The sequence below is a fragment of the Podarcis gaigeae genome, assembly GCF_964106915.1.
Source record: "Podarcis gaigeae genome assembly, chromosome: 5".
In the NCBI taxonomy this organism is placed as follows: Eukaryota; Metazoa; Chordata; class Lepidosauria; order Squamata; family Lacertidae; genus Podarcis; species Podarcis gaigeae.
Genome location: NC_139681.1, coordinates 96,626,251 through 96,652,596, shown reverse-complemented (window position 1 = coordinate 96,652,596; position 26,346 = coordinate 96,626,251). Strand labels below are relative to the sequence as shown.

The following is a 26,346-nucleotide window of genomic DNA, read 5'->3' as shown; positions in this document are numbered from 1 at the left end:
ATTTCACACCACTTGCCGGATTTCATGCCTGGGAGCGGCCTGGAATTCCTGGCAGCGGAGGACTCCCTCTGGCTTCACCATGAGGCAGCCCCATGAGGCTGCATGGCACGGCTCTTCCGTTCCAGAATCGTGAAGCCGAGAAGCCTTCTCTCCTGGGCTGTTTTGGTGAACACGCTTCTGCTCGTGAAGGGCTTGGGGCCAGGGGAGAAGGGGGGCCAGACCTATGGGATCACTAGGTACATTGACTGCAGCAGCTCTTCAGGGTCTCAGGCGGGGGACAGTTTTGAGCCCTACCCGGAGCTACCATTGGAGATCGAAGCTGGTCCTTCTGCAAGCAAAAGCAGATGTTTCATCACTGAACTATGGAGCTTCTCCAAGGGGAGTCAACAAGGGGTTATTGTTTTTATTTTGATGATGCATTTTTTTTGTTTTTATATTGTGATTTCATCCTGTCAGCCACCCTGAGTCCTGCAGTATAGGGCAGTATACAAAATAATTATAATTATAATATCCTGCTGGGCACAAATGAGGGAGGTCTTCATGGATGATGGGGATTTATAGTTCTGCAACATCTGGAGTGCCACAGACCCCCCATCTCTGCTTTAGCTGTCCGGTGTGAAAAGGAAGTTATTCTGAGACACAGTTGAGGCCAAAAGGAGGGTCTTAGCTGTGTCTGTGCAAACATGGTCAGCCAGTAGAAGCACACTTCACAATGTGAATACGTTGTTGCTTCCTCTCTAGTCGCAGACCATTCACTACCTTCAAAAATCCCTGGGTGTCCTTGCAGGTCAAAGGGCAGTTTTCTTGTTTTGGGGTTTTGACTCCTGTATGCACCCCAAGGGAACCTTTAAGAGGCAGTAGAGACTTAAATTAGAGAATTAGGGATGTGGGTGGCGCTGTGGGTTAAACCACAGAGCCTAGGACTTGCTGATCAGAAGGTTCGAATCCCCACGACGGGGTGAGCTCCCATTGCTCGGTCCCTGCTCCTGCCAACCTAGCAGTTTGAAAGCACGTCAAAGTGGAAGGAGATAAATAGGTACCGCTCTGGCGGGAAGGTAAATGACGTTTCTGTGCGCTGCTCTGGTTCACCAGAAGCGGCTTGGTCATGCTGGCCACATGACCTGGAAGCTATACGCCAGCTCCCTCGGCCAATAAAGCGAGATGAGCGCCGCAACCCCAGAGTCGGTCACGACTGGACCTAATGGTCAGGGGTCCCTTTACCTTTACCTAGAGACTGACTATCCCTGACTTCCCCTCTTCTCAGGTGCAGGCTCTGAAAAGACTCCCATGGCCTCCCTTGATTTGTTGTCCTCGAGGTGTGATGCATTCTGAAACCAGCTTGTAGCTTTCCCAAACCTCTTCCTCTGTGTAAGAGCCGTTTCTTTCCTTGTCTCTTCTAGGACAGCACCCGAGATATCTTCATTGATGGCGTCGTTGCTCGGAACAGAGCTCTGAACGGTGACATCGTGGTGGTGACTCTTCTTCCGAAAGATCAGTGGAAGGTCAGTGCTCAACCTTACCAGTTAAATTTGTTTGGAAAGAAGACTCTGACCCTTTTTCGCAGAGTCCACAGCAATCGTGAATAGGGCTGTTTTTCAAATTTATATGCCAGTTCAGCCAAGTATCACCTTCCCAATGTTTTCCTTGTGGTGATGGTTGCTCTAACCTCCTTGTCATTTTCCTTTTCCGTGTACCTTTGCTTTTTATGCAGCTTCATGTGGGTCCCCCCGCATGTTAAAAAAACTGGAACTTTTTGTTCTGATAATGCTTTCTATTTTCCTATTTATTTTATTGCTCCAGAATATAACAATGCTTTTTTTTTTAAGGGCAGAGGACTGTGATTTGTGTCCATTCTGTGGTCTTATCCTACTGCACTGGCCCTTGAATGCTTGGTTTTGCTTTCCTTGCTGTGGTGCATTTAAACCGCTTTAACCTTATTTTTTGACTCTGCGCTGGATAGGAGTTCTTGGCCATTGAACAGGCATAAAGATTACCTTGAGAGAACCCTGGCTTGTCTGCTCACTCGCCCTTGCCGTCTTGTCTCCCAGACCATAATTGCTTAGAGACTCTTGTTTGGGTGCCTGCATGTGCTTTGCACAGTAAATATCTCAATCTCACCCTGAGGTTAGCAACCAAACATTAGGTAATTTGTAAATCCGAGGGGGAAATGGGATTCGTTTCCCTAAGCAGTCCCATGTGTTGAGGTGTTAATTCCACCGTGAGAGAGTGCGGGACAAGCCTGCGGCGATGGGTTTGCCCAGACAGAGTTGAATATTATTAGGATTGAGTTAATTTGAGTTAAAGGTCTTCCTATTTTGAAGGACGAAGGGAAGTGCAGATGGGTGTAACTGATCTGAAAACAAGGGGCAAGCCAACACAATACTTAATCTTCTGTTATGGTTTGTTCATCCACCCCTCCACCCCCCCCCCCTTGCTTGTAGGAATGATGTCTTGAGTACAACAGATTGTTTGCTTCCTTTAACATCCAGCTCTTCGTGAAACGATTGATTTAAGTCCTTCCCTTCCAAGCCTTTTTCTAAACATGGACACATTATGCTAGATTATGGTTAATCCAATCTCTTATATAACTGCTGTCATTCTGTGCCTATCTGCATCTTTGGTTCTCATGGAACAAATTTTTCTTAGAATTGTTTTTCTTCTACCAGCATGGACTCATTTGCAATGTAATTGAATTGTATGGGTGTCTTGGAATCCACGCTTTGGAAAAGTCCGCTTACCTGTTGCTCCCAATCGAATGTTCCGCATTAAAAAATCGCCCCTATTGTATTTGCAGTGTTCCTTTGTTCTCGGATCCTTTTGAATCTGCCAAAGAAGAATTGTTTGAGAAGCTAACTATTCTGATGATAAAATGGCTAAAGGAAGAGAAGCATGGAACAATAGTTTAATGGGAAGCATATAATCGACGTAATGCCTTTCCCAAAACAGACTGCAGTGTTTAGCTAATCCTCAACAGCATGAACCTCATGTATCCGAGAGATGCTCCTCCAAATGTTTTACCACTATGCCCAACATCATTTAGATCTTGATGTGTGTCTTGTTCACGTTGTGCTGAAATAGCATATGAACACAAGAGGAGCCATGCTGGATCAGGCCCAAGGCCCGCCTAGTTCAGCATCAGTGCTTTCTCAACTTGTGATTATCAGCAACTGGTTTCCAGAGGCACCTGTGTCTGACAGAGGAGGCAGAACACAGCCAACTTGGCTAGGAGCCATTGACAGCTCCATTCTTTGTGTTTTAGTTCAATCCTCTTTCAGAGTCACCCAGGTTGGTGGCCACCATCACTGCCATCCTGTGCAGGAGCAAATTCCATAGTTTTAACTACTGTATTTTTCGCTCTACAAGACGCACCAGACCATAAGACGCACCTAGTTTTTGGAGGAGGAAAACAAGGGATAAAATATTCTGAATCCCAGAAGCCAGAACAGCAAGAGGGATCACTGTGCAGCGATCCCTCTCGCTGTTCTGGCTTCTGGGATAGCTGCGCGAAGCCTCTTCAGGGCAGCTGCGCAGCCTGCATCTGCTCCGTAAGACGCACACACATTTTCCTTTACTTTTTAGGAGGGAAAAAGTATGCCTTATAGAGCGAAAAATACGGTATTCTTACTGTGAAGTAGCGTTTTTCTTTTGCCTGTCCTGACTCTTCCAACATTCAGCTTCCCTGGATGTCCGTGAGTTCTAGTCTTATGAGAAAGAGAGGAAGAAAAGCTTCTTTTTATTTGGGTTGTACCCTGCAATGCACAATTTCATAACCATCTATCATGCCACCTCCTTCTTGTCTTTTCTCTAAAGCGTCTGCATCCTTTCCTCACACGGCACTCATTCCACCCTCGTGATAATTTTGGTTACTCTTTCTTCAACCTCTTCCAATTCTATAATATCCTTTTTCTTTGAGGCGAGATGACCAGGCTTGTATACTGTAGCTTCCAAATGTATTCCAAATGCGGCTGCGCTGCAGTTTTGTAGAACAGCATTATGAAATTGGCAGTTTTATTTTCATTCGCTTTCCTAATGGTTCCTAGAATGCCATTCTGCATGCACACGAAAGCTCATACCAGTAACAAACTTAGTTGGTCTCAAAGGTGCTAATGGAAGGAATTTTTTATTTTATTTTATTCTCATTTTTGTAACTGCTGCACCCTGTACTTACAGAGATTCACGCAGAGATGGGTTGCTGAGAGTTGTTTCCCATCTCTGGAACTCTCTTCCACTTTCCTAGCCTCAAAATCTGTGCCTTAGCATATTCTGAAGGAGATCAAAAACTTCCTACTTTGGACAGTCTTTTGCTTATAGATTTTTATTTATGGGTAGATCTTGCTTATCTAAGCGAAATGAGAGATTTATTTGGCGTTTCATTGGCTTATAAGTTTCCTTGAAATGCAACTGAGATATCTGAAGGAAACTCGGTGTACATGTTCAAGGAACAGTTCTGTGCTTCAAGTTCAAATAGTAGCTTAAGCGTCATGCTTTTTTTTTTTCAAAATCAGAGGAAAATATAAAATAAACCAAAACAAAATATACATGTTGAAGATTGAGATATTTGCATTACATTTGCAGGTTCAGAAAACAAGTCTCCGTTTCATGTTGAAAACTCTGCTCCGCTAGTTTTCAAGAAAGCCAGGAACTGTTTAAATTAAAAGGCAATGTAGCAATGTCCTCTTCAGCATTAAAAGATAACAAAGATTACTTTGATTTCTACTAAAAATGTTTTTTTGGGGGGGATCACCATTGGAAGGATCCAGTGCTCTGCATCATTGTGTAAATGTTGAAGGTTCCACTTTGCCCTGTGGGGAAAGATCATGGGAAGTGCTTCTTATGAACAGCAGCGTAGGGCTTTGCAAGAGAAGAATTTGGATAGATCAAGTCTTTATTAAGTCAGTTTGAATCATGTCCTTCCCCCGGATCTTTATCAAAACTTGCAACTTGCTAAATGTGAGCTGAATAATTTAGTTTCAGCTCAGGTCGAATTGGTTTGTGCCAGAAGTATCGGGAAAGCTGAGAGACGTTGGGTGAGATTTTGGCTTCCCATTTAGAAGGACAATAAAACTCAGAATTATGATTCAGGGTGTATGCAATAATGTGTACTCAACGCCAAAGGATATAAATTTAGATTTCAAAAGTACTACTCTATAGGAAGGATATTGAGACTATGGAATGTGAAATGTCAGTCCTTCCACAGCTAGATTTGCAGCAAAGGGAATTTATTTCAGAGACTTTGCAGAGGGATGAAATCAAGAATTCCATTAATGGTATGAAGGCTAGGAAAGTTCTGGGGCCATGCGGTTTTTCTATAGGATGGTAGGAGGTATATTCAGTTTTTTAAAGTTGCTATTTGTTTTGCCTTTATATAAAGGCTCTTGATCAAGGTACCCTTCTCTCGTCAATGCGCAATACTCATATCTATACTATTCCTAAGCCTGGTAAAGGACTGACTAGTTGTGCAGATATTATCAGCAATACAAGCTAGCAGACTTTGGGCTGTGGTAGCAACTTTAATACACACAGATTAATTAGGTGAGCTTTATTTGTCAAAGGTAGAGAGCAGATACTGTAAGGTTGGTAGCAGATTTTGTTGCTTCATATGGTAATATAACTGATGTGACTGCTATTCTTTTTCTTGATGCTGAAAAAGAGTTCAGCAATATACAAAATATATTGGCAGTTCTGTTACTTGGGTGGGTAGGGGAACTGGGGTTCTTCAGGAATTTATGATTTGGATTAGACTCTCATACCTGACTCCTCAGTCACAGGTGAGAACACATGGAATTCTTTCAAGCGTGTTTGGTTTAGAGAGAGATACAAGGCAGAACTATTCTCTTTCTCCTTTGATATTTGATTTATATTTGAAGGTGGTGGCATATGCAGTTAGGCAGACTAGAGGTTTGTGGTTTTGTGCATGAACAAATGGGATTTAAAATAGTTGTGTATGCAGATGATTTATTATTATTATTTATTAGTAGGCCTGAATCATCCACATCTGAGCTAACAGAATTTATTAATTATTTTGAGGCAATTTCTTGCTATACAGTTAATTGGTTAAAATCGAAATTAAGTTACCCAGTTTATGCACTAATTGACAATTTTGTTGGTGCCTGGAGGCATGTTTTGGATCCTAGACATATTTCTCAAATTATTAAATTGAATTTAAGTAGAGTCATAGAATAGAATATTGTAGAGCTGGAAGTAGATGACAGAAATAACTCATGATTTAGAAAGATGGTCATTACATAGAATTTGGAATAAAGTTAATACACTCAAGATTAATATTTTGCCACAGATCATTTATTTCCTTTGGAAATAGAGAGGCACTCCTTTTCATGGCTGATAGTTAGATTTATACCGTATTTTTCATCCTATAGGGCGCACCGGCCCATAGGACGCACCTCGTTTTTTTTGGGGGGGGGGGAATGAATAAAAAAAATTATTTCCCCCCCTCCCAGCCACGGCTGCCGCCCCAAGTCTTGCACACGCCTGCCTGAAGCACGGGGCACCCTCCGGAGGGCTCCGCGTGCTTTGGGCTGCAGGCTGCCGCCCCAAGCCTCGTGCCCCCGGCGGGAGCTCCTGCCGGGCACGCAAGGCTTGCAGACACTCGCCCGAAGCACGGGGAGTCCTCCGGAGGGCTCCGCGTGCTTCGGGCAGCAGGCTGCCGCCCCACGCCTCGTGCCCCCGGCGGGAGCTCCTGCCGGGCACGCAAGGCTTGCAGACACTCGCCCGAAGCACGGGGAGTCCTCCGGAGGGCTCCGCGTGCTTCGGGCAGCAGGCTGCCGCCCCACGCCTCGTGCCCCCGGCGGGAGCTCCTGCCGGGCACGCAAGGCTTGCAGACACTCCCCCCATAGCCTGCATTCGCCCCATAGGACGCACACACATTTCCCCTTCATTTTTGGAGGGGAAAAACTGCGTCCTATGGGGCAAAAAATACGGTACATTAGATCGGATCAGATGGCAATTTTTTGTCATTTTCAATTTTGCCATTAAGATATCCCTTAACTGCTAGTGTTGAATGGCAATTTCCTTAGCTATAGCACCTTTGGGTGCCTCTTTATGGACTGCCAGTTCCTACATTGATGAAAAAGTTGTATCTCTGCAGGGAGCTAAACCCGATAGTTACCAGATTAGGAATGAGTTTTGGGCTGACTCTGTGAACAGGCTAACATGCTTTGGTCTGCCTCGGTAGGGCTTCCCACCCCCAGTTTTATTTTGCAGCTCTTCCTACTTCTACGGGCTGTTAAAAGTCCTAAGCATTGCCTTGGAATCTCTAACTGTAGTAGGATTTCTGACAATACAATATCCTGAGAAACAGCGTCCAGCACTCTTAAAATCGAGATCCAAGATCTGTGAGCACCAGTAAAAGCACTGAGAGGTGAATTCTGACTCCTTCCTGGTTCCAGCAAATTCTGCTTGATCTTAGCGGCTTTTGCTTCATGCAGCTTCTGCCTAGGCTTCCAGACCTTTTTGTTCCAAACTGCTTTCATATGATGTTTATGCTGGGATTTTATTGCATACACACAGAGAGAGAGAGAGAGAGAGAGAGGGAGGGAGCGAGAGAGAGCGCCTGTTTAGCTGATACTGTTCTATTTGCTGCTGCTACGGTTCTTTTTATTTATTTGAAGAATGTATTAATTGCTTCATATATATTTTGTTTTAAATGGAAGTGATAGATGATGAAAGATTTTACAGAATGACCACATGCAAAATGATGCTAAGAAGATGCAAACAACAAACACCACCACAATGTAAAAAGGGAGTTCTGTTGTTGCCATAAAATTGACAGCAGACATAAAGATATTATGTCGTTGCATTTTTATGGCCTGTTGCCTGAAGGGTTCTAATTTTGTGTGCCACCTTGGGAGTGGTAGCCCTGAGAGGCGGCCTAAAACAATGGAAAAGAAGTAAATCAATCAATGAGATGATGAATCTGGCTGGCATTGGCATGGAGACTACTTGTTTGGAAGTTCTGGTAGGCTGGATGAGGAATAAACACAGGCTTACATTAAGTCATGACCTTGGTCCATCCAGCTCAGTTTGATCTACTGGCAGCAGCTCTCTAGGGTTGCAGTCAGGGTGTCTTTTTAAGCCCTACCTGGAGATTGCAGAGATTTAACTTGGTACCTTCTGCATGCAAAGTCAATGTCCTTCTACAGAGCTTTGGCCTTTTCAGCAGCTCTAGGCAATGGCACAGAGGAACCAAGTGGACCTTTTGTCAGGACCTTTTGTCGAGTAGGACCCTGGCAGAGACACATGCCCGACTGGCATGTTCTCCCCCTCCTGGCCTTTCGTTTGGGAGCTTCAAAAGGTTTCTTCTGCCCAAACATCACAGCAACTGATGCCAACCGACACCGGCACACTTAGGGATCCATCTTGCGTGACAGACCTCAGCAATTCAGCATTTTGGTTAATCTACTTTATTTACATATAAACACACACGGAGCACTGCAACATGGCTCCCTCTCTCTCTAGCATCAGACAGCAAAGAGAAAGAACAAAGGACAAGAGTCCCACTTCACGGAACACAGTAACACAAACATCCTGTCTCCGTCACTTCCCACTCTGTGGAGTCAAAACATACACCATCACGTGAAAGACAACAACCCCATGACTGCAATCACGGAGCAGGAATTCTAACACCTTTCCCACTCCCTGTTTGTGGAGTTCCTCCTGCTCAAGATATTCTGTTTATCCCTCTTCCTGCAAATCTTTCTCACTCCTTGGATTGTGCAGATTGGGGGCTGCTCTCTGGAATCTGGGTTTTGGAGGCCTGTTGTGATCTGCTGGTTGAGAATGCAGTGCTCTTTGCTTTGCAACTGGTTGCCATTGAAGACGTCTTCTGGAGTCCTTTTGGAAAGGCCTGTGCGGATGTAGACAGTGACTTCCACGCACCGGTTGTCAGCCCATCTGGCCTCTCTCGCTGCTCCTGGCCTGCGATTCCTTTTGAAGGTGCAGCGGAAGTCAAGTCTTTTCCCAGGGCAAAGGGTGTGGTCCTTCCAAGTGAGCACTCTCACTTCCTTTCCGTTATTTTATTAGCTGGGAAGTGGGCTGGGTCGCCATCTGCATTGGAGGTTAATGGGAGGGATGCCCCATAGTGTGGAGGTTAACAGGAAGATAACCTGGAGGTTAACAGAAAGATATGGAATATGCAGAAATGGTGAAACTTACCAGAAGAATAAGAAATCAAGATAACAAACTTTATAAAAGAATGGAAATGGCATATCCAGATTAACTTAATTTGCTCGTTTATTCACCTTCTTTAAATATATACTTTTAGGAAACTGCAGGTTATTACAATAATCTTGCCAATGTTCTTATCTGTTTACAATTTATCTGTAAATATTCAATAAACCATTTCCATTCTTTTATTTAAAAAAATTGTTATCTTGATTTCTTATTCTTCCGGTAAGTTTCGCCATTTCTGCATATTCCGTAAGTTTTGTATCCATTCTTCCTTTGCTGGGACTTCTGCTTCTTCCCATTCTGGGGCGAATAACATGCCTGCTGTGTAGTAGCACACATGAATAAGTTTCTATACATTTTAGGTAGTTCTGTCCCTATAATTCCCAAAAGAAAAGCTTCTGGTTTTTATTTTTACAAAGGTTATTTTAAACATCCTTTTCATTTCCTTATATATCATTTCCCTAGGAAATGTATCCCACTTTTTTGCCTTGGGAAATTACAATAATTGAACTGGGATATGGTGAGTCATGATGGCTGCATTTGTTGGAGAAGGAAGAGATTTGCTGGAAAAAGAAAACATCCACTTACAGTGATATTGAATGGAACTCTTTCTCTCGTTCTCTAAGGAGACTTTTCCTTCTCTTGTAGACACAGAGGGATGATGACTGAAAAGGGGCCCACCAGTGACGGACAAGCCAGTCTTTTGGCCACTGGTTGCTTATCAGGTCATTTCAGACCGGCCTTTCCCAATCAGGTGCCCTCCAGATGTTTGGGACGACAGCTCTCATCAGCCTCAGCCTTCAGCTGTGCTGGCTGGGGCCGTTGAGAATCGTAATCCAAAACATCTGGCCATCACCTGGTAGAGGAGGCCTCTTTTTAGGAGATCTGGTTGCCCTTTATTCTTACCTACTGGAGAAAGATAGGGAGCATCTGCTGGTCTTAAGCTTCCATTGGCGCCACAAAAATGTAGTGGTGCAAATTTGCCCCTTGCTCGGCTTATGAATATGCCCTGTCTTTTTGCGCCATCCCCAGTCAAAACAGCACTTCTGCTGGGAGCTGCCACGCTAGCAGCCGAGCTTCCCAAACAGCACAGAAGCAGATGGTCGACCTCTGAGCTGTTCAAAGATTTTGTAAGGCCCAGATTGGGGGGGGGGGGGGTTGGAAAGCAAAGCTGTAGCTAGTTTCTGAGGTCATCCCTTCCCATGGGTTGCATCCCATCAGTTCTTGAGATATGGCAGAGGTCCAGCCTAGGTGTGGTTTCAACTGTAACTTAAATAAAGGAAAGGCAGGGAGAGCGGAAGTGGCCTTGTCAGGGCTGGGTCATGCTTTTCTTTACAGTAATTTCCTCTGAGCTTTTTGGGGCTTGGGCAAACACTGCTTTCAAAATGCATTTCTCATTTCTTATTGTTTCCTCCTTATCTCTGAAGTGGCCTTGATTGGCCAACTGCAAGCCTTTCAGTTGAACCACTTAATCTTGGAGTCAGATTTAGCATCTGGCTGAACTGGCACTTCCCACAGCTATCAACGTGGAGAGCCTAATGGACTATGGGTGTGCGCAGGTAGAAGATCCTGAGACACTCTGTACCGTAAACTAACTTTCTTTTTTTCTTTCTTTCTTCCCTGTTTTTCAATTTCTAAGGCCCAGTAGGAATTTCTGAAGACCTTAAATGCCCTGGCCAAGCTCTGTCAGCTACAAATCCTTTTTTAAACTTAATTGTTTCATTTGCAATTTTAGCAAAACTTAAAAATGGAAGACAATAATTAAAAGAAAAAGTAGTGTATAATTAATAACCAAAAACCATTTCACAATCTGAATGCAATAACCATCTGTACATGCAGCTTAGATTAAATGTATAAGTTAATAAGAGCTCTCCAAATGTCCAGGTAGGTATTCATGCAAAATTGACGTCTATATGAAATATGTTCAAATGTAGCCAGGGGAGTGACCTTTGCAGTGAACGGTGGGTATGAATCATACCAGGGTTGAAGTATAAGTCATTTAGCAACCACAAGGGTTTGCAGAGTCCATTTTTGTTGTCCTGCTGTTCATCCCTCTACTGCAGGAATATACAGTCATGGGGAAAAGAAAGTACACCCTCTTTGAATTCTGTAATTTTACATCTCAGGACATAATAACAACCATTTGTTCCTTAGCAGGTCTTAAAATTAGGTAAATACAACCTCAGATGAACAACAGCATATGAAATATTACACCATGCCATGATCTATTTTAGAAAAATAAAGCCAAATTGGAGAAGCCATATGTGAGATTTTCCAGGCTGGGTAAATATGTACGTTGCCCATCTTGCTCCAAAGCTAGATGACAAAGCCACAATGCTTCCTCACTGAGCAACCTTAGTCAATGACAGAGACTCTTGGCAGCTTAAATCAGGATTGATGGTATAGTTTTATTGTTAATGTCGGCTGACATTATTGTTAGTGCCAGTTTCTCATTATGCAAAATGGACGCGAGTGTGACTAGTTAGGCCAAAGTGACCCTAGAAAGATCCCAGATTCCAGGAGAGACCCAAAGTGTTGAACTGGGAGTGCTGAATAATAGGAAGACAGTGGCTGATAGTGGAAGTAGCAGGCTGTTGGATGCAGGACATTGGACAGCGCCCATGGAGGACAGACGTTGCTCTGAGGACTGCTTGGCTGTTGAGGCTTGGCTCTTAAAAAGCAGAGGGAGGGGGCTGATTGATGCCTAAGCCTCCCCCCCCCTCCAGCTATGAACTGGAAGGTTCTTAAAGGGAACAGAGTCTTCACTTGAGAGTTCAGGTCCCTCTGAATGCAAATCGCCTTCTGTTGTTGTTGGTATGTGTGTGTCTTACGGGGAGTGGGGAGCTTTTGGTGGCTGGTGATCTGATGAGGGAGATGGAGCAGCCTCTCTGCTGGTTGAACCCATAAGCACATTTCAGGGTTGCAGAATTGAGGAGTGTTTGAGGCAGGGGCCACTGAGATATTTGGGACATTGGACGACTGGGTTGCTGCAGATATAAGAAGAGATTCAGGCATGCGATTTAGGTCTCACCGCTGCCGTAGTTTCATTTGGCAGCCCTGAGCAAGTTGCTGTTATTCAGCCTCAATTTTCCCTATCTGTAAAATGGCAATGACATCTCATTGTGGGGGTGTGAGTGCAAGTTAAAACAAAGGCCGAATATTTGCTTTGTGTTTCTTGCAGTTAATTTATCTGGACATCTTTTTGAAGGGCATGGAGTAGACACATGAACCTTTGCTTAAACTATCTTCATCATCTTTTTATTTGCGTGATGCCTTTTCATAGGTAAAGCCACACACACAACAGCTTGCAACATAAAAATATTTGCATTATTGCTAACATAATCAAAGTAGTAATAAACAATAAAACACATCAAGAAATAAACGACCAAAGTGAACAATTCCCACATAATTCATAATGAGATATAAAAACAAAGATTCAAAATCTAATTATATTGTGTTGGGCATTTGTTCCATCTAACCCAGTACTGTTGTCTTTGACTGGCAGTGACCCTCCAGGCTCTTTTTCTTCAGTGCTGCCGCCTGAAATTGAACCCAGGGTCTTCAGCCTGCGAGACACGTGCTTTTCCAGTGAGTTGTGGGTCTTCCAGAGTTGATTCTTCCTCTTCCCTCCCTGTGGTGGGAAGTCCTTTCACAAGGGAACACATTCCCCACCCCCCGGCCTCCACTTTTGTCTTTTGGAATGCTCTGTTTGGCTGCCTGCTAAAATAAGCAGATGTACGCGATGGCAGCACTGGGTGATGCAATGGTTTCTTTTCTCTGTGATGCCGGGAACCAAGTGCTGTGACTTGCATTGCGTCACTTGCAATTTAAATGCTTCCCAGGTAAGCAAACAGCCGCCGGCAGTTGCTGAAGTGGTTTCCTTGTGAATTCTTCCAGCCCGGCTTCTTCAACCTGTCAACGGTGGCAGGGCATAGTAAGAAAAGACCTGCCGGATTGGACCAAGGATGTGTCTCCTCCAGTGCCCGGTCTCCCTCCACGTGCTTCTGGAAAGCCGGAAGCAGCACGAGAAGTCAACTTGGCCTTCTCTTGTTGTTGCTGCCCAGCAACGGGGACTCAGAGGCGTCACGGATTGACGTAACCTACATGAAATACCTTTTCGGGGATTTGTTCCATGGTGTAATCTCACGAGTCACACCACGCTAGCATGAGAGAACCCAGGAGCAGGGCCAAGGAGTGCCGTGTGGGCATTAACTGGCGCGACCACTCTGCTGGTGATCCAGTCTGGGTGGCTATAGCAGCCTTTTTGGCAGATGTGGCACAATGGTGGAGCACAAAGCAATTAATTCACTATTCACAGGGCTTGGCATCAGAATCAAACCAGGTCGGGCAACTTCCCAGGGTCCTTGGTGAGCTGAAGGACGTATTGAGGTGAACGCAGGGCTCTGTAGGAGCTTCACTCTATTCTGCACTCCTGACATGTGGGAGACGGGATTGGCAGAATGGATGCAGGGTTGTGGAAATGCGTAGGTCCTGTGCCCATGCTGTTTTGGGGTGTGCATGTGTAGAGGAGGGGGAGGAAGTTCTCTTGCCCTTTAGGCCCACAGAATCTTGGAGCCTTCGCCAGGGTTGGAGAGGGCAGAATGAAAACACAACCTGCTTTTTAGAATTACACAGATGGAAGGGACAGTGAGGGTCATCTAGTTCAAAAACTTTCAATGCAGGAATCTTTGGGTCAACGTGGGGCTCAAACCCACGACCCTGAAATTAAGAGTCTCATGCTCTACCGGCTGAGCCCTCGAAAAATCAGGCTTCGGTGTTCAGTTGGTCAGTTAGATTAGTCATCATCATAATAATAATTTTAAACAATAATTTTGTTATTTATACCCCTCCCATCTGGATGGGTTCCCCCAACCATTCCTTTGTAATGGATTGGTCGGTTATCAATTTTTTTTTTAAATGTAATTTTATTTTATATATCGGTAGCTAAACAACAGAACAAGTCCTGGAAATTATTCTCTCTCCCTCTCTCTCCCCCCCATCCCAACCCCAGTGGTACGATCAGAACTTGTAGGGCTCTGCATTAACAGTTTTTTAAAAGGTGCTGTATTTATTTGAATTTGAGAAAGCATAAATCACATCAGAAAAGAGCGCACACAGTCTTCCTACTTTTATATATATGAAAAATGTGCTTATGAGCTATGGACAGAAATATGCTGGTTGGATAACTGAAGGATAGCCTACTGAGATGTGAGGATACTTATTTGAAGGCATATCCAGATGTCTGCAAATAGCAAATGTTTCTGTTGCTGCTGGAATGGTGCTTGTCTGGACCAAGGGGTACCCAGGGGAAAGCGAGGTGGAAGCTGCATGTGGAGGGATGGGTGGCTTGTGGGTGCAGTTGAGCTGTTGGATTGCCAGCTGGCCACATAATAAGAAGAAGTGATGTGCACCTTCTCCAGTAGTGGAGGAGCTGATTGCACACCTTGGGAATTGTGTCCTTATAGGTGGGGAAGGCAAGAGTGAGTGGGCAGGTAATAGGTGATGTCACAGGCACCTGTGTAACTGGTAGTCATGGTATACGTGCATCCCAAATAGGCTTCTCTGCTCAGGAGACGTGGAAGGAAGGGTGTTTTCCGCCAGCAATTCAGAATTGCATTTTGAGAGCTGGGAAGCAGTGATCTTCCCCACACTGGGTGCTCGTAGGTAGGAGAATGTGGTCTGGCTGTCATCCAGTCACCTGGGCCACAATTCCAGTGCAGAACACGCCCTGAGTATTGCTGGAGTCACTGAGGACTTCTCCGTATCTGCTACCTGAGAGACCTCCCTTAATTTTAAGATTGTAAGAAGGGCCCGGTAGATTATTCAAACATCCATCATAGCCCAACGTCCTCTTCTCACAACAGCGAACCAGGAGGAGCTGAACGTGACAGCGCTAACCCCAGCTGGTATTCAGAGGTGTATTGTCTCTGGCAGTGGAGATAGAAAGCAATCATCAGGGCTAGAAGTTGATCCTCCATCAATTTGTCCTAATATTCTGTAAGAAACTTTGTGGGTGCTTTTTCAGAATGGCTGATAAATAACTGGAGGTGCCTAGGGTTGTATTTGAGAGTCTCCTGCATGCATTCCTGATTCTATGCTACCCCTTTCCCACTTTTCTGGGGTCCCCAATCCAGCCTGCAACGAAGAAAGGGGCCGAGCATTTTCAAGAACTCTTGGGGCATTTTGCTGTTGAACAAACGCCAGATATTATTAGATGACAGTTGAGAGTGTGAAGGTGAGCACACTATTTCTCGCGGCCAACACATTCCTTCTTTTCCTCCGGAGAGGATTTAAAGGTAATTCTGCTTCTGTTGTGAAATATTGTACATGCATACTTGCATAAACATTATGGTTATAGCCGAGGTTAGTCAGCCTTTCCGTGCTACAATCTTCTGAGAAAATGGAGTATAACTACTGTAAAAGTTGTTCTGGGCAGAAAGTTGGCACCCGCGACCAGCCTTGGGAGCCAGCTCTTTTTATGGGCAGAACTTGATAAATGTGTTTGAGTGGTTTCTGAGTTAAAATAAACCCAGCATGTGGAGTAGCTTCAAGTGCTCATCAGATATTCTTAGAAATGGCACCCTTTGAATCTCGCTGCGTTTTACTGGGTGGAATTTGTGCTGATCCATAAGAGAGGGGAGCGCACTGGAACAGGAGGGAGCCGGGTAGAAGCCGAAGTTAGCAAACCAGCTTCTTCTCCCGTGTCCCTGGGGAGTGTATATCTGTTGCTTTTAATGGCATAGAGAGAAAGAGAGAGAGATGCTAATCAGGAAGTCCCTCATTTGACCATTACAGCTACCACAAACTCACAGGCTGACTTGGGGTGGGGTAGGGCACCCTCACCGTCAGACCCAAATTTGCAATATGGAGATGATAATACTGGCCTGCTTTGTTCCTTATTTGATTTATAACCTGCTGTTCCTCCAAGCGTTGCTGAGGGCAGCAAACACAACAATGATAACGGATTAAAAACAAGCAAACATCCAACATTCAGAAAGCTTAGGGGTTTCGGGAACAGTATCTTTCTGCTGTCAGATGCCTGGGTAAACTGGAATGGTTTTAAATGAGGATGACAGGCCCGCTTCACCAGGGAGGGCATTCCACGCACAGGGAGCTGCCAGTGAAAGGGCCCTGGCACGGGTAGGCGCCAGGCAGGCAGCCCCCAACGGCGGCACCACCAAGAGGGCCTCGCCTGCCAATCATAGGGGCTGTGATGGTTGATACTGAGGTGCTTGGGCCCCAAGTCATTTAAGACTTTATATGCTAGTACTGGGAGCTTAACGGGAGGTCACTGGAGCAAGGTTCCTGCATTGCAGGGGTTTGGATTAGATGATCCTTGTGGTCCCTTCCAACTCTACAATTCGATTATTCTAAGGGAAACTGAGGGCAAGCTATCCTGGCTCCGGAACAGCCGTAGCTGGCAAACCAGCCTAAGCTTGGGCATAAGCACTTCCAGCCACACTGAAGCTACTGGAGACTGCATTGAGAAGCTGGAATTCAGGAAGTACTCCCAGACTCCCCTGTTCCTTCAGGGGGAGTGCAGCCCCTCCCAGAACAGGACTTACCGTATTTTTCGCTCTATAAGACGCACCAGACCACAAGACGCGCCTAGTTTTTGGAGGAGGAAAACAAGAAAAAAAATATTCTGCATCTCAGAAGCCAGAACAGCAAGAGGGATAGCTGTGCAGCCTGCATTCGCTCCATAAGACGCACACACATTTCCCCTTACTTTTTAGGAGGGAAAAAGTGAGTCTTATAGAGCAAAAAATACGGTAATTCCCAGGAACCACCAACCCACAGCACTTCCACTTTATCAGAATCCAGCCTTATCCATACGAGACTTTAGGGGGCTGTTGTAAAAGTTCCAAGAAGATAATGCATGGTCAGGAATGCCAACTCTCTGAAGGGCTGTATAAATGCTGAAATGGGAAGAAGGAGAATTATGGGTAGCATCTTGGCCACTTCCATGTTTTCCCATGTGGAGATCAGTCTCCTTGTTGGAGGTGGTGGGGCAGCTATAATAGTGCCTGGTATATATTTTCATCAACTGACTGATCAGACATCTGCTGGGGAAAATCCTAGTTGCCTAGAGGCCCAAGAATTGGATGCTGGCACGTATAAGAATTGGGAATCCCCATGTGCAGCTCTGCCAGATGGTGGTTGTTGGCACCCGTCCGTCTCGAGAGACAATGGAGTGCGCCTCCGGGGGTGAAGGCAAAGCGCTACGTTAGCAGCACTGAAGCATCCTCCCTGGTGCTCAAGCTGGGCTGCCCAAGAGGAGACAAGACCCCCCCCCCCGGCCTCACTGATGGGGTCCAAAGGAAAGCCGGAGTTGCTGGAAGGAGGTGTACAAGGCACCATCCAACTGTCTTAGGGACTCCACTCTGGATTTGTGTAGGGTTTACAGTGGTCCCTCAATAATGGGGTGGACAATATCCTGTGGGCAATGTCATGGGATGACTGCCATTGCCAAGCAGCTAGAAGACGAAGAAGAAGAGGAGTTTGGATTTGATATCCCGCTTTATCACTACCCGAAGGAGTCTCAAAGCAGCTAACATTCTCCTTTCCCTTCCTCCCCCACAACAAACACTCTGTGAGGTGAGTGGGGCTGAGAGACTTCAAAGAAGTGTGACTGGCCCAAGGTCACCCAGCATCTGCATGTGGAGGAGCGGAGACTTGAACCCGGTTCCCCAGATTATGAGTCTATCGCTCTTAACCACTACACCACACTGGCTCTCCGTGCATACCAAATATTTGTGACTCCATAAAGGGGCAGTTGTGTTGTGCTCTTGGTTCTGCAACTGACAAAGCGTCACACTGAAATTGTATCATGCTCATATAATGTTGATCGCACGCAGTTGCCCTCAAATCCTCCTAAAGCGGTGCTGTTCCTTGAGCTGTCAATCCTCTAGATGGGGGGGCTCCAGCTCCCATCAGCCCCTCCCAACATGGCCAATGGCCAGCGATGATGGGCATTGTAGTTCAACAACCCTGGAGCCCCCCAGGCCCCCCAGCACTTCTTTAGCTTATACTGATGCATTTTGTTTTGGTGTATCCATAAACAAAAACCTTTTCTTTGGTTTAAGCTCCGGCTTCACACCTCAGTTCTCTAGCTTTCTTTCTCCCCCCCCCCCCACCCACCAGGTGTTATTTGTTCTATTTCCCTTTCATTTATTAAGGTGCTTCCTTTGAAACATTGCAGTGCATTTTAACAATTAAAAAGAACAATTAAAACACTTGCATGTAGTTTTTAAAAAAATCAATGGCATACTTTAAACCATTTCTGATCTGATAAAGATACCCGGTGGGATAAAGACCTCTGCTTTAAAAGGCTTGCCGGAAAATGAAGGTTTTCAACAGGTACGAAAAAGACGATAGAGGCAGCACCTGTCGTATTGATCGGGAAGGAGTTTCAGAAATTCAGAATAAGGTAGCATGGAGCTATAGAACAGTCAAAGTCTATAGTTGAGAGCAAGAGTTAAACAAAACCCCAAAGAAGAAGAAGAAGAAGAAGAGTTTGGATTTGATATCCCGCCTTTCACTCCCCTTCAGGAGTCTCAAAGCGGCTAACAACCTCCTTTCCCTTCCTCCCCCATAACAAACACTCTGTGAGGTGAGTGGGGCTGAGAGACTTCAAGGACGTGTGACTGGCCCAAGGTCACCCAGCAGCTGCAGGTGGAGGAGCGGAGACACGAACCCGGTTCCCCAGATTACGAGACTGCCGCTCTTAACCACTACACCACACTGGCTCTCAAAACACCACAGTTCCCAGCTTTGTAATTCTGAATGTTATTTTTTCTCTCCCAATGTGTCCCTTTTCCCTTTTAGGCTTTTCAGCCTAATTTTTGTTATAGTTTTCCTATGATATATTTTTTTAATTTGTGCTTCTCTGGTTTGCTAGCCCTTCTGCCGTCTTTAATGTATGTTGTGCTCTTCCCCGATCCAGTCCCTCTAGCCATACACTCTGGCACCGATGTGTTATTCATTGCCAAGCATGATTGTCTGTGTGCGAGAGAGCATGTGAGCCTTTCCTTATTTGCAATCCAGGTGTGCGGCTGTTTGTTGTAGCAGCGTAATGGGAAGTGGAGGGCCGGCTGTGGGTCTTCTCACTCTGTGGTAGCACAGGTGCCCTTTTCTGATAGGGCAGCGGAAGCGAAAACAAAGCCAGCTGCTCCCGTCGCTGATAACCTTTTGCTCACTGCCAGGCGTTCAATTGTTCCTCTGCCAGCTTGTGTCGGCCACCGGATGTGTGCCTTGGGTGTGGGAGCCACCTCAATTTGTTTTGGATCAGGTGGCCTGAAAGAGCTTCTTCAACCATCTGTGAAATAAAAACCGGGGATTCATTTCGGTAAGAGGCAATTAAAGGAATGGCATGCGGTTTATTAGGAACACTACATTTGCGAGGCTTCTCCTCCAACCCAGGGGTGGTATGGAAGGGGTGGCTGTGTTGCTCAAGGGAGAACGAGCTCGTATTCAAAGCCTCTGGTGACTCCTGCTGAATCAGCAGTCCGTGCTTTTAATGTTGGTTCCGATTACTGGCTTTGATTGGATTCTCAGTGCAGATTTGCACCGAGTGAGAAGGTACTGCTGACTAGTGCCAAATGAAAGAGAGCGAGAAGGTTTTTGCTGCACCATAGCCGCTAGCTGCCTAGATGTTTGTTGGGACTGTCTTATGAACCTGCCGAGATGCTGTATCCTGGCGCTCGGATCCTTGGTTCGTCTTCCCCAATACTGTCTACAACTCAATCAATGGTCCTCCAAGGCCATGCGTGAGGGCGATTTCATGTATTTATATCTTTCCTTTCTCCTGTGTTGGGATTCAAGGTGGCTTGCAACATTTAAAACAGCCCTCTTCTCTGGAATAGGTAGGCAGAGACATGCTGCTTCCTGCAGTAGAGATGGAATGCAGTCATTGAAAGCCTCATCATCCATGGATTTGCCTAACCCTCTCTTAAAACCATCCAAGTTGGTGACCACCAGTCCATATGGTGGGAGGTGAGCTTGTGATCCAGTAATGTACCTCAATCTTTTTCACATCTATTACAGCCAAGCCAGGTCTCCCCCATCCTATATTGGTCCGTAGGGAGTTTCAATATTGCTGCAGGGGAAAGGGGAGAGCTTCTGTGTTGCATACAGAAGGTTCAGGCTGGGCTAGGGAGACTCCTGCCTGGAGAGCAACTGCCCATCATTGTAGTGTGGAGAAGTGGTTAAGAGTGGTAGACTTGTAATCTGGGGAACCGGGTTCGCTTCCCCGCTCCTCCACATGCAGCTGCTGGGTGACCTTGGGCCAGTCACACTTCTCTGAAGTCTCTCAGCCCCACTCACCTCGCAGAGTGTTTGTTGTGGGCGAGGAAGGGAAAGGAGAATGTTAGCCGCTTTGAGACTCCTTCGGGTAGTGATAAAGCGGGATATCAAATCCAAACTCCTCTTCTCTCTTCTATACCCCAGCATAAGGGCTTGAAATCTACAATACTTAGAATTATGTACAAGTACTGCACCCCACAATAAAAGATATAATTGCTGGAAATTATCCTAAGTGCTTGGCCACCCAAGTTCTGATTAATCCAGCGCTGGTACCTTGGAATTTAAATCGATTTCCTCATTCCTGCCCAGAAGGCCGACCCTGCCGTTAGGCAAAGTGAGACAGCTGCTTCGGGCGGCTGGTACAGGTGAGTGGGGAATGAAGGCAAAGCACTGGAGGGTTGAGCTATGTGTGCCATGTGGCCTCTATGCTAACTTGCTGTTTTCAGCTGCAGTGGAAGGTGCCAACCCATCACCATTGTGTTTGGGGCAAGATTCAGCTGCCACTCTGGTCAGCTTCTGTACGTGAAATGGGAGGGGTGTGTGTGTGTGCCATCTTGTCTTTTGCCTCAGGTAGCTAAATGTCTTGGGCTGCCTGTGACCTGTATCCTATGAATTAGAGCAGTTTTTTTCTAACCATAGGTGTTTCAAAGCTGTGTCCTACCAGTTTCTCAGACCTTTCTTTGGAATCTTTTTAGAACGCCACATCTTTTTAGAAACCTCCTCACGGCTGAGAAATATAATTCTGGCATTTCCAGAGCAAATAATATGATCTGCGAAAGCCCAGTGTTTGAGCCATTGATTCTTCCTCTGCTGTGGGCATACAATAGACAATGGGATCCTGGAAGGCTGGTTGGATCACGGAGCCGTGTCGAGGTGACAGGTGTTGTTTGGTAACCGAATGATTCCTTTCTAACCTGGAATCCATCTGTAAATATGAAGAGTAGCTGTGGAGCTCCTGGGGGCAAGTTATGAAATAAAATTGACGGGGTAATTATAGAGTACTCCGTTAATCATTTATGCAACTCAATAAGCAATGTAAACAACTGGGGCAGATACGCTGTTCTGTATGCTGTCACCCCACCTTCTCCTCCGGAAGGTTTTTTGCAATGAAATAATTAGAGAAACGGTCTTATAGCCCTTTTGCTTTACTCAGCCCGAGTCTTAAGAAGTCCCCATGATCCACATGTATCCTGATCTTTAAGTTCCATAAGCTTTTTTGCTTGCACCTGCCCTTCCTGGTCTGTCACGTTGTTTTTGGGTTGCAAGGCTCCCATGTGGGACTCCCAGTTCTTTTAGACGAGGGAGGCAACTCTCTTGCAATAATGAATGGGTCTTATAGAATCATAGAATCATAGAACTGTAGAGTTGGAAGGGACCTTAGGTGTGCATAGCTCTGCGCCCCGTCACTGTTTCCATTATAAACTGCTGTGCTTTTTTTAAGGGGGATTTATAAGTCCTCTGTAAAAATTTGTTCTTGGATGAAATGGTATATACAAAAGGTCCATTTGAATCAGGCGTGCTTTTAAAAAAAAATCAAATCAAAATTGAGAGCGCAGTTCTGGACCGCATACCTAGTGGAGCTTGTGTTTGTGGCAGGCTAGAACTCAGTTGCGAAGCCTTGAGCTGCAGGGTTTTCTAGCCCCAGAGTCTCGTTTGGTGGGTTCTCTACTAAGGAAGAAGCCTTCTCATGAATCTGGGCCTCTGGGATATCCAAGCTGTGCTGGTGTCGCTGAGAATCCCCTGCTTGAAGGCCCTGATCCAGTGTCACAAAATCAATTCATGTGTTCACTTCCCTTGGCCAGCTGTATTAGCAAAGTCAAGATATTGCTGGGACGTTTATGCTGCTTTGAATGTGCGGTAGGCAGCTCATTGGGGATCTTCATTTAAGCCTCCTGGTTTTGCTCACTGCCTTGGATTGCAAAAGCAAGGAGGATACCAAAAGCGTGGCAGGGCAGAATGGCTGGCTGTGTTTGGCTTGGTGGGCTGCAAGTTACACTGGCCTAGTTCAGAGGATAGCTTTCATGCACAATGCCCCCTATATGTGCTGCTTGATGTTGAGGGAGGATAGGGAATGGTCCTGGCAGAGGGCAGCTAAACCAGCACCATCTCCTGTGGGTAACTGAGAAGAAGCAGTGTGGAGAGGGAATATTGGTGCCTTCATTCTCAGTGGGTGAAACTCATGGAATCTTCTGGAATTGTTAACTGGGAGGTAAGAGAACCCAGGGACACGGGTGGCACTGTGGGTTAAACCACAGAGCCTAGGGCTTGCTGATCAGAAGGTCAGCGGTTCGAATCCCCGCAACGGGGTGAGCTCCCGTTGCTCGGCCCCTGCTCCTGCCAACCTAGCAGCTTGAAAGCACGTCAAAGTGCAAGTAGATAAATAGGCACCGCTCCGACGGGAAGGTAAACGGCGTTTCCGTGCGCTGCTCTGGTTCGCCAGAAGTGGCTTAGTCATGCTGGCCACATGTACGCCGGCTCCCTCAGCCAGTAAAGCGAGATGAGCGCCACAACCCCAGAGTCATCCGCGACTGGACCTAACGGTCAGGGGGTCCCTTTACCTTTAAGAGAACCCAAACGTACTTGTGCATTGTGAACCTCTTAGCCTCCTTGGCACAGGACATTGCGATGGATAAATTTACATAAATACATGAATTTAAAAGATACCATGGTTCATGCAGAGGATGTGCATGGCCATCTGTATGTTGTCATAAAGAAAATAAAACTTAAGAAGTCCTACGCATGGTATCCCAAAGTCTGTTCGAAGGAAGCCAAATACATACATGCAAGCACATGTGATTGAGTGTGCTCGCATGTCTGCATATGCACATTTTGCAAGCATATTTTATTCTGCTGCTTCTGGTTATGAGAACACACGTCAGTCTTGCCATTGCAGCTTCAGGGGCACTTTCCCAATGAGCACCAGATCCTTGGGGCAGATGCTTTGAGAAGTTGGTTACCTTTTCTTCCTCCCTCTGTATGAACTTCCGGGGGTGCTTGGTCTAATCCTGTTGGGCTTTTCTTACCCCGAGATGGTTTCAGTTACCTGGGAGCTGCTGATTTTCTTGGTGGCACCTGGCTGGCTTTCCACAGCGAGAATGCTGAGCTGCATAGACAATTATCTAGGCCTTTTTTTCGTGAGCCTCGAATGCCTGTGGCCTTTCTTTTGAGGGAGCTGATATGAGGCAGGCTCAGGTCCTGGGCTTCGTTTCCCCCGCTGGTTGGCTACTAAAGTGGAATGAGAAGTGTGTTTTCTTTTGAACTAAACAAATTTGGATGGTGACATCAAGAAGTGAAACCCAGGAGGCCTGGTGGGGTAAGCTGATGCTCTTCCTAAGAAGCCCTGCTTTGAAGTCTGGTGGGGCCACACCTTGCTTGGTAAATGCAGGTGACGTCCTTTTCCAGGTAACTTACGCTTCATTCATTACAAGTGGTCACGAAATGACGTGTGTGCCGCCTCAGAAGCGTGGGAGGAACCTGCTGCTTCTGGATAAAGAATTGGGCAAACAATTAGGGCTGTTGATGGAGTCGCAGAGCGTCTTGTTTTCATTTTTCTAGGCACAAGCTCAAAACACTCCCCATGTCAGTGCCGGTGGAGGGGTCTTTGCATGCATTCCCCCCCTTTTCTTTTTCCAAAGATTTTTTAACATATATACATAATAACCAAAATCCCAATGATTCCTTCACATAAAATATAATATCTAAATTACAATAGCTGCATAATTATATACTTAATTAGAAAACCCACCACCCACCCTCTACTTCCCTCCACAGCAATTCAACTTCTTTATATTTCTTTCTACCTTTCCCCCCTTGCATTCTATAATAAATTATTTTTCTTAAATTCTGATTTTTCCTTCTTTTTAAACTTTTGTTTTTTGTTAAATTCTGATTTTTCCTTGGTTTTGCTAGCATTTGCTAGCACGTGCAAAAGATTTTTGCTTCAATGGGGGGGGGGGGCGGGGAAGCCAAGGGTCTTAGTACAGGGCTGGGGAATGCTTTTTCTCCCTTGTCAAAGCCTGCCTACCCTCAAGTGATGTGCTGGGGGAATAAGAACATAGGAAGATTCTGCTGGATCTGGCCAATGGCCCTTCTAGTCCAGCATCCTGTTCTCACAGTGGCCAGCCACGTGCCTCTGAAAACCTGTCAGCAGGATCCGAGCGCAAGAGCAACTCTCCCCTCCTGCGATTTCGAGCAACTAGTATTCAGAAGCATTGCTGCTGCCTCCGACCGCATCCTGCTGGTGGATGTGGCTGAAGTCAGTTGGGGGGGGGGGGCTTGTTTGTTTGTGGCTTTTTTTTTTATCCCAAAAGGGTTCTGTATGGAAAACCCCATCGCCAAGACGATCCCTGCCCTCAGGCTCACCATCTAAACAAGACAAGGACACACGAATTAAAAGGGATGGGGAAGAGGAGGGGAAAGCCACTTTAAGCACAAGTTCTTCAAGTTACATTTCTTATATAATCCAAGCATGTATTTCAGCTTTTATTTATTTATTAAATTTATTTCATAAAATTTAGGTGACGCGTGATCGCAATAAATCAATCAATAAATCAGTACCCCAGCAACCTAAAAGCGGTTTACAAAAAGGATAGAACGATGAAATGATCACTAAGAAAAAATAAGACAGCAATCATTTAAGGCTTTTGAAAGGCTAAAATAACGATAGACCAGAAACAGATTAAAACTTGCACCCACCCACTGCCTATATATGTAAGTAGGCTTGTCTAAACAAAAAAATGTTTCTAGCAGGCGAAGGAAAGTGTACAGCAAAGGCACAGTACAGTGCCAATTCCAGCAGGTTCTGGATGTCCAGCTCTTTGCATGTGTCAGTGGCTATTCTGGCTGCCTTGGCCCCTTGAGAAAGAGCAGTTCCTTTTGGAAGCAGTCCCCCGATAGGATGAGGAGCAGAGATGACCACAATGCCCAGGCCAGGCAAGACAGGGCAGCTGCTGCCACCCAGATCTTCCTCCCTCCCTCTTCTTCTGCACCCAGAACTGACTGTGCTGGTCCTGTGGGTTATCCAAGAGTTGAGGTCCACGTCCGGTCCGTGGTCAAAGGTACAACGTGGAGGCAGTCCATAGTAGCTGAAGCTGGGTGCAGGGCAGGGAGTCGGGTGAAGTCAGGAACAGGCTTGCAAGCAAGGAGCCAGGGCGGGTCAGGAGCTCAGGCAGAAAATCAGAACAGGGTTCAGGCAGGAACTGGCAACCAACAATGTTGCTCCCGCAACTTGGGACTGGGGCTGGCTGGCTTTTATCTGTCCCGAGGCATAGGGCGGCCCCGGTCCACAGGTGACTTGCCTCTCCTGGCCTGGAGGCGAGCACTCCTCCTGCGGGAACTTAGTTCCCTTCGCCTCTCTGCCCTGAGCCTCTGCAGCTCAGGAGAGGCTGGAGGGTTACCGGACCCAGAGGCAACCTCAGCTTCCTCTGACGGGGCTGAGAGTGGAGCACCTGCAGGCAATGCGTCCTCCCATTACCTCAGGAGCCAGATCAGACTCAGCTGATGCCTGCACCTGAGGATCCAGCACAGGTGAGGACCCTTCAGGCTCAGGCCCCAGCCCCGGCTCAGCTGGTTCTGGAGGCAGGGAATCCTGTGCAGGCTGGGATCCCTCAGGTTCATCATCCGGGTCCGAATCCCAGACCATCACACTGACTGAATGGAGAAGGATGCCTTGGCAGAACACTTCCCCTCCCTCCCCCCCCCCCATTGCTCCTTTGGGTTTGGCCCCATATCCGACCTCCTCTTCCCCACACCTCCAGGCTTCCACTGCCTACATGAAATTGGGCTAAGAGGGGCAGGTCACCCTTCCATCCATGCTCTAGTCCATAAGGACAGAAGCCCTGCGCGGGCAACAGCCCA

General features: G+C 46.2%; 1 protein-coding gene across 7 annotated transcripts in view; it reads left to right on the top strand.

The window, feature by feature from the left end:
- The window catches only part of DIS3L2 (DIS3 like 3'-5' exoribonuclease 2), a 201,269-nt gene that overhangs the window by 40,894 nt on the left and 134,029 nt on the right, over positions 1-26,346 (top strand). For all 7 annotated transcript variants that reach the window (XR_014564298.1, XR_014564299.1, XM_083739250.1 and 4 more), the window contains one exon: positions 1,401-1,502. Coding sequence is in view for 5 of the 7 variants with exons in the window: in XM_083739250.1 (XP_083595376.1) it covers positions 1,401-1,502 (102 nt within the window). In the remaining 2 variants the exon portion in view is untranslated. The remainder of the gene's footprint in view (positions 1-1,400; positions 1,503-26,346) is intronic.